Source organism: Aulonocara stuartgranti (assembly GCF_965226115.1).
Source record: "Aulonocara stuartgranti genome assembly, chromosome: 12".
In the NCBI taxonomy this organism is placed as follows: Eukaryota; Metazoa; Chordata; class Actinopteri; order Cichliformes; family Cichlidae; genus Aulonocara; species Aulonocara stuartgranti.
Genome location: NC_138948.1, coordinates 243,693 through 253,042, shown reverse-complemented (window position 1 = coordinate 253,042; position 9,350 = coordinate 243,693). Strand labels below are relative to the sequence as shown.

Here is a 9,350-nt window from a genome sequence, read left to right as displayed (position 1 = left end):
TTGTGTTTATTATGTTGCTCTCTTTTTTGCTTGTTTTCTCTTCTTTTTTTCACCTGTTGAGGTCATGTCTGTCCCGTCTCTAACTACTGAAAATAAAATAAAATAAATAACAAAGGTTAATCCAATGGACCGATATGGCAAGGCCGTGATGATGCACTTGGTAAAGTAAATCTGTTGGGCATCTTGGCCTTCAGACAATAATTCTAATGGCTAAAGAACCAAATCAAATAGGCAAAAGAAAACAAACAAACTAAAAACTGATGGCAGAAGATTGGTTTGGCCTACCCCTGACCAACTGCCACTCCCTCAGCCTGGGCCTGTTGGAGGTGACTTCCTGTTAAAAGGGGGTTCCCCGGACCTTCAGTGCTCATTAAGAATCTCAGAGGTCAGGTGATTTTTGTCTCCGGGGAAGCAGAATTAACAAAGGTCACGGTTACATGTAAACATAGCTGGACTGGCCATCGGGCATACCGGGCAAACGCCCGGTATGCCTTGTTTTTATGGGCCGATGGGTTTTTTTTTCCCGTTTTTAACCGTAACGGTATAAACAATGAAAGGTGGTGGATTGGCCAGATGCTGGGAGATGTGTAAAGATAACTCAGTTGTTTGGTGGTGGCTATCGCGGAGCTGCCACAGATTCAGTAACATTAGCAAGTGGTGGAGGCCAGCAGGTGGATGACGGAAAGGCAGGAGGAGCAGAGACCCGAAGCAGCCGCCGGTCCGAGTGTCAGGAGAACTGAACTTCAGGTTCAGCAGCACGTTTAAGCTTGATCAGCTGTTGCTAAAATTTATTTAATATTAATTTCTAGTATCAGCTGATGTTTGCTGGAGCCACAGCTGTAAAGCTGCTGGTCATGATGTCGGTTTGGATATGTGGTGAGAGGGAAACATGCAGATGAAACCAGGAGATGTCCTTACTGAACCATCAGAGCTGAACAGGTGATGGAGAAACAGGTTTACCTTTTAGGTGACATGGATGAGTTGAAGTTATGAACTGTTTCTGAGAGACAAATGACACCAGGATCCTTTTCTAAGCAGCTGACAGCTGGTAACTGTGCAGGGGCGGATCTAGCAAAGTGTTGCCAGGGGGGCACAAGGAAATACTTTTCTCTCTTATTCTCATTTAAAATGTCTCGCTTTTAACAAATAATTATCTGAATCTTACAACAAACGTTTTGATCTGCTGTAAAATGCATAGAAATCCATTATTGTACATAGTAATTTTTTTCAAATTCAAATTCAAATTTTATTTGTCACACACACACAACCATACACAGTATGACATGGGGATGAAATGCTTGTAGCTGTACAATGCCCAACCATTAAATGACAGAAAAAAGTTTTACAGTATCTACAATTTACAGGTTACTACAAAATTTAAAAATTAACTTAGAAATTTACAGTAAAAAATGTGCAAAAAATGTGCAAATAGCAGAAAGGGTCCAATCATAATTTCTTCAGAAGTAAGTACTGTATATGATGCCAGTATTTTCCCACATTTTCTAGATTCTGTACCAGTACTGTGTAAAATTCTTTCTCACCTGTCTTTCTGTCTCCTTTCACTTTGTAAAGGTTGCCATGTTAGAAAACATATTTTGCCCTGCCATGCTGTTTATTGATGTGGCAAATGAATAGTTTATGAAAATATATCTAAATCTGTCATCAGTAATCAGTAATGATCATGTCTCACCTCTAGTCTCCTCTGTCTTAATTTCAGGTTTTCACCATGTGCTGTAGATAGTTCAGGAGGTTAACTCGACCAAGCAGTCTGCTTCCAGGTACTGTTTAAATTCAAATTCAAATTTTATTTGTCACGTACACAGTCATACACAGTACGATATGTAGTGAAATGCTTTGACAACTGCTCGTGACCTAAAGAAAACAAAAAAGGGAAAAGGCTATGAATAAGATAGGAAATAAATATGAAAAATTAAAAAGGGTAAATTTAACTAGGAAGGAATAAAATATAAATTAAGATTAAAAATGAAATAACTGTACAACACAAATTAGAATGAAGGGTAAATTTAACTGGGAGAATAAGATAAAATATATAAATTAAAGTTGAAAATAAAATAACTGTACAACAAAATACACAATATAGAACTATATAAGAATGTATGAAGAAATATAAATAAATATATACACAATAACAGCAGCTGTACAAGTATTAACCAGAAATGAAGAATATAGTGACCAGTGTTGTGCAATCCACATTATGTCTTGTAGAATACCAGAATATGCAGGATGGTGTAGGTTTAAGTTTATTAGACTGATACATATATACCAACAACACAGTGTACATCACTGTGACAACAGCGTTTGTTTCCATTCAAAGGCTTTATGGTTTTTCCTATAATACCTGGTGGTCTCTAGTCAAAATGCCCGGGCCGATTTTTTGTTCCAGTCCAGCCCTGCATGTAAACACCTGTGACCTTTAACCTTCTATCTTTACATTTATTTACATCATCATCCAATGACTGTAAGATTGCCTTTCCAGTCAGGGTCACGTTTTTTTGTTTTTTTTAACGACTTCCTAAACGTCATCAACGCGCGCCAGCAGCCGGGGGGGGGGAAAGCAGAGAAGATGGCGGACGTGGTGAATGTCGGAGTGAACCTGGATGCGTTTTCTCACGCCATCAGCGGCATCCAGGCGCTGCGCTCCAGCGTGAGCCGCGTGTTCGAGTTCCTGAAGGACGGCATGAAGAATCGCGAGACGCTGGAGGGTCGAGAGAAGCAGTTTATATCCGAATTCCAGCAAAACCTAGAGGCGGTCAACAGAGACCTCAAGTGAGTCCAAACACTGTCCGTCAGGATCCAGCCTACAGAAAAACACACTAACCCCCAGACCAGGGTCCATTCATATTTCTGCCGATTTAAGAGTTAATACACAAAGACACGCTGACAGACCAGGGTCCATTCATATTTCTGCTGATTTAAGAGTTAATACACAAAGACATGCTGACGGACCAGGGTCCGTTCATATTTCTGCTGATTTAAGAGTTAATACACAAAGACATGCTGACAGACTCATAACAGACCAGGGTCCATTCATATTTCTGCTGATTTAAGAGTTAATACACAAAGACATGCTGACAGAAGAGGGTCCATTCAGATACATAATTTTCTTAGGGATTGATAAAGCATTCTGATTCCTGATTCTAACAGCTGCCAAGCACCTACTGTCGCTGTGTCGTTGGTGTGGAAACTTGAAATACTGTCCAAAGGGAATTCTGGATCCTCAGAGCAGATATACATCTTCCTCACGGGAATTATTAAAATATAAAGTTCATTTTCTGAATACATCCTAAACTGAAGGCGACTTTCCGTGCCACAGAGCAACACTTGGAGTGTATTTTGAGACAAGACAGCAGCTGATGGTCAGGATGATTTTAGGTCCATGTTTACTGAGAGTCTAAGTGTAATCAGCCATGCTCGAGCAGGCTGAAGTGAGCCTGACCTCTGACTGTTATTTTATGACTTTTTAATCCTAAACACGTTTTTACGGTTTGACTTTCTCTGGCGACTGAAAATCCGTCTCTCTGTCTGTCTGTCAGTGAGCTGGAGCGTCTCAGCGGATTGGTTGGTCGCCCCTCAGAGTCCCACCCCCTCCATAACAGCGGTCTGCTGAGTCTGGACCCGGTGCAGGATAAAACTCCTCTGTACTCTCAGCTGCTGCAGGCATACAAGTGGTCCAACAAGGTAACCGCTAACGTGCACTTCCTGTTCACTGATGATCAACGTTCCCTCTAATGTTTCATGAACACACAAACTCCGTGAGCGTCCCTTGGACCACTGTGAGCAACATCAGACGTGTGCAGTGTGGTCACGCCAGCATCCAAGTCACATAGGTTTATTAAAGTAATCAAATTACAGCATTTATGTTAGACTACTTTAAATTAACTGCTTCAGCCTACTTACAATGACAATTAAAAACAATCTTGTTCATGACCTGTAGCATGTTAACACTATTGGAAGGAAAAATAACTTGAACTCCAAGTTTGAAAACAAAGCTTTCTTTCTTTATTTTTCATAAAGCTCTGACTGTATTATGAGTCTGTGGTCTGTTAGAGAGTCTGTAACTCTGTCTGCAAATACAGTAAACAATGACCAATGTTGGGCAGTTAATTATATAGTTACTTCTTCAAAAAAGTAACTGAGTTATGCAAACAAAGCTTTTTGCAGCTGTTTACCTAAAAATGCAGCCAAAGCGTTTTTAAATAAACATTTCAAACTATTTACAGAACAATCAGCTGTTCTGCATCAAATCTGATGCCACACAGATTATTTGTGCCGCTCCAAAAAATAATTTCTGTCCACTATGAGATGAAGGAGAACAACAGCCTGATACCTGCAGGCCTGACAGCAGCAGATGTGTCACTGCTGTAACACCTGTAACACTCAGCAGGCGCCTCATTGTTCTGACACACAACAACAAAACTACACTACACACTAACTACACACTGACTACACACTGACTACACACTGACTACACACTGACTACACAATAACTACACACTGACTACACACTGACTACACACTGACTACACACTAACTACACACTGACTACACACTGACTACACACTGACTACACACTAACTACACACTGACTACACAATAACTACACACTGACTACACACTGACTACACACTGACTACACACTAACTACACACTGACTACACAATAACTACACACTGACTACACACTGACTACACACTGACTACACACTGACTGCACACTCACTACACACTGACTACACACTGACTACACACTGACTACACAATAACTACACACTAACTACACACTGACTACACAATAACTACACAATAACTACACACTGACTACACACTGACTACACACTCACTACACACTGACTACACACTGACTACACAATAACTACACACTGACTGCACACTCACTACACACTGACTACACACTGACTACACACTGACTACACAATAACTACACACTAACTACACACTGACTACACACTGACTACACACTGACTACACACTAACTACACACTGACTACACAATAACTACACACTAACTACACACTGACTACACAATAACTACACAATAACTACACACTGACTACACACTGACTACACACTGACTACACACTGACTACACACTAACTACACAATAACTACACACTGACTACACACTGACTGCACACTCACTACACACTGACTACACACTGACTACACACTGACTACACAATAACTACACACTAACTACACACTGACTACACAATAACTACACAATAACTACACACTGACTACACACTGACTACACACTCACTACACACTGACTACACACTGACTACACACTGACTACACAATAACTACACACTGACTACACACTGACTACACACTGACTACACAATAACTACACACTCACTACACACTGACTACACACTGACTACACACTGACTACACACTGACGACACAAGATTAGTGCTAAACATTGCAAATCTCTCACATCTCAAACACGCCATCACTCCTAAAACTTCCCCCTCCCTAAACAATAAATGCCATGTTGCCATATCATTTTGTGATTGGTCCACATGGTACATTTTTCCACCAATAGGAGAGGCTGGGGGAGGGGTGTTGTTTTTGCTCAGGGGGTTTTCCTTATAAAACGCCGTTTTTACCGTTTCTTCCTGCAGTAAATATAAACAACGACAGTATTCAGGAAGAAAAACAAACATTGCAGATATTTTATCATAACTCTGGTTTTACGTGGCCGATCAACACAATTTAAAAACTGGTATAAAGTCCACACTTTGTCCGTCAGTTGTTCGTCTGTGCTGCTCACATCTCCAGTGGTTGTACACGTTGTCATTAACGTGGCTTCACTCCACATCAGCCGCTTTGCTAGCTAAACACCGGTGTCGGCACATAAGGACGCTGTCAGAGCCTGTCAGCGACGTTGATTAGCTGCGTATCTATACGAATGTGAATCGCATCATTGGCTGGACTGTGGGATAAGGTGGCATCGTTCTGATCCCATACGGGAGCAGCCAGTCACTGACTAACACTGCAGAACAGGATTGTTAAAGTTTTCATTTTAATTTCAATTCAGGTTAGATTTTTTTTTCTGTGCGCAGAGACGTGCCAGCAGTGCGCAATTGCGCACGCACGCAGCTTAGAGGGAACATTGCTGATGAGGACCTCAGAGCAACCGCCCTGTTCACAGCGAGATCAAAGTGGACCTGAACCTGGACATTTCCCCACGGAGCCCTGCTGTGACACACCGTCACAGATTTAACAATTCAAGAAAGGCATGTTTAGCACCATCATAGCTAACTGAGCGGAGGAGACGACAGCTGAGCGTCAGTGTAGCGGGGTCGCTGTCTCCTGCCGTTCATGAGCGGTCCGTGCCTTTAGCAGAGAGTAGCTCTGTTGGCTGGCTGGTCTGAAGCAGGACGTGCCTCTTGTTCGCTGTAATGTTCGGGTTTGCAGACACGTCATGATGAGGACTGTTTGAGTCAGGTGACCCGGTGCCATCAGCACTGTGCATCTCATATTTCATGACTTTGGGCGTATTCATCAAATACTGGCTTTTGGGGCGTGTTGGATCAAAAGAAATAAATATAACCACTTTTACCTCGAACCGGAGAAGCCACAGAAATTAAAGTAGCTACGACACACTGGATCGCCTAGCAACACAATTGTTTTTACACATGTTGGCGTGAAGGCTGCTGTAATGTGAGCCAGCTGGGTGAGTGATAGATAAATGTGTAGGGACTGTAACTGGAATTAAAGACTTGTGGTTACTGCGGGGTCGAAGATGGATGTTGAGCTGGAGTGAGGGCTGGGCCATGTATCGAATATACTTAACGAGTTTGTCCACATACGATGGTTAAAATGGCGTTATCGTAACCATCGAGTATGGGTTGCCATGGAAATATTATGGTGTCTGCACGTTTTTTTTTTTCTCCCACACACTGCGAATGCATCATTAATCCCCCCGCCAAACCTCAAAACCTTCTACCTAACACACCGTGCTGAGCGTGCGTGTTTCAGTCATACCAGATAGGGAAATATGGCGACGGTGGGAGTTTCCACACGCCATGGGACACAAACCTGCTGTGTCGGTTTTATCATCGCTGTTTGGACTTCAGCTTCTGTCGTGTGAGGTTTTTTATTTGACTGTTTCACATGTTATAAGCACAAAGGACGACCTTTGTAACCTCAGTTGTTTGTTTTGTTTCGGTTTGTTAAAGTCGAGTGTTGACCGCAGACAGACGGTTGTGACAAGCCTCTGTGTGCAGCTGATGGTTCGTAGCGTTTTCAGACCAACAGAATCAGCCCCCGCCTCTGATACCCACTGTGTCAGCTGTGTCTCATTAATCAGCGAGTTCTTGATCGCGACTCTTCAGCTGCTCTGAGCGTGTCAGGTGCTTTGATGTTGGTCCACAGCTGGAGCTCATGGAGCTGCCACCACAGACCAAGCCAGCGGCGGCCCTCGTTTACGAAGGCTGAAGATGAGTCCTTCCACCGTCGCCGTCGTGTTTGCAAAAACATGGACGTGATAAAACCACTCCCTGTAAACTGGTCAGGGACCACCCACCCGGACGCTGCCTCCATGTTTTTACTGCCTGACAGTCAGACAGACAGAGGACACTGGGATTGTCCTCGTGTGGACACTTGTGAGGTCGGATGCAGGCTGAGCGTCTTTGAGTGTGAGGAAAACGTTTAATCCATGTTTAGAGGCCCCGCCTACCGTCAAATCCTCACGCTGTGTTTGTGTGTATGTGTAGTTGCAGTATCACGCTAGCTTGGCCTCCAGTTTGTTGAACCAGCAGTCGCTGAAGCGATCAGCCAATCAGATGGGAGCATCAGCCAAGAGACGGCCCAAAGTCCAACCCAGTACTCTGGTACTGCCTCCACAGTGAGTACTATTGCACAAAATACTACAACAGTGCTACAGTAAACTATTTCACACCTTTATGCTGCGGTTCCCCTGGTTTATCCTTTCACACTAACACACGGGCACCTGTCACACCTGTCACAGGTACGTGGATGATGTCATCTCTCGCATCGGCAGGCTGTTTCCTGATATGACCATTGAGCTGTTTAGACCCAACGGGACGTCGGCTGTGCTGCTGGTAGTAGAATACACATTTAAACACACTTTGTGCCCACAGGTGTTTTCAGATCAGGTAACATGTGTCTGTCTCACCTGTCTCCGTCCCAGGTGACTCTGGGGAAGGTGCTGAAGGCCATCGTTGTGATGCGGTCGCTGTTTATCGACAGAACCATCGTTCGAGGATTCAACGAAAACGTTTACAACGAGGAAGGAAAGGTGAGTGTTCGCCTGACAGGTAACAGCTGATTATGTGTCCCAGGTAACCACGGTAACCTGTTCTTTTGTCCTCGTCAGCTGGATATCTGGACCAAGTCCCAGTACCAGGTGTTTCAGAAGGTAAGAGATCTCAGATGCATAGAAGTTGATATGTGGGCCTAGCATTCGGAGCCCTGATTAGCCAGGTGCTTGCAGGTAACAGACCACGCCACCACCGCCCTGCTGCACTACCAGCTGCCTCAGATGCCAGACGTCGTTGTGCGGTCTTTCATGGTGAGAGTAATCGGGCACCAGAGTAATCTGATTACCCTCTGTCGTTGCCTGTCTGTGTCTGACCCCTCTGTGTCGCCCTCTCAGACCTGGCTGCGGAGCTACATAAAGCTCTTCCAGTCGTCATGTCAGCGTTGTGGCCGTTTCCTGCAGGACGGACTTCCTCCCACGTGGAGGGACTTTAGGACCCTGGAGGCGTTTCATGACACCTGTCGCATGTAACAGGACACTTCCTGTTTATCTGTAAAGTTTTTCTTTATGTAAAGGTGTTTCAATAAAGTTTGTTTTGTACAGATGTGTGAGTGAAGCTGTTATTGATGTCTGCTGAGCCGTGAGCCTGTTCATGGCTTAAATTTATTTATTTATATATTTTTACAAAGTTTGCTTTCTGTATGCAAAAACCCCCAAAGTTGAGTCAAATTGATTTCTGTGCACAAACTTGGCCAAATAAAGGTGATTCTGATAATATTGCCCAGGGAAACATGACTGCCAGTATGGGCAAGACTCCAGGTGCAGGCTGTGTAAAGATGCCCCTGAGACAATCCAGCACGTAGCAGCAGGGTGCAAGATGCTGGCAGGCGGGGCATACGTGGAACGCCATAACCGAGTGCATAGTGGCATAGTGTACAGCAGAGGTGTCAAACTCAATTGCATAGGGGGCCAAAACTCAAGGCACACTTTAGGTCGTGGACCAAACAAGATAAACATTTTTTAAACACACTAAATCGATGTTTTTTAAACATAAATATGAATAAAAACAGGCAGAAATA

At 43.6% G+C, this 9,350-nt stretch overlaps 1 protein-coding gene across 1 annotated transcript; it reads left to right on the top strand.

Annotated features, from left to right (window-relative positions):
- The first annotated feature begins 2,544 nt into the window (after positions 1–2,544).
- Positions 2,545–8,875, top strand: med27 (mediator complex subunit 27). Its single transcript, XM_082554103.1, has 8 exons — positions 2,545–2,787; positions 3,555–3,699; positions 7,766–7,896; positions 8,020–8,113; positions 8,203–8,310; positions 8,389–8,430; positions 8,506–8,583; positions 8,668–8,875. Exons 1-8 carry the CDS (start codon positions 2,585–2,587, stop codon positions 8,800–8,802), a joined length of 936 nt encoding a protein of 311 aa, XP_082410229.1. The 5' UTR covers positions 2,545–2,584; the 3' UTR covers positions 8,803–8,875.
- Positions 8,876–9,350: the final 475 nt, after the last annotated feature.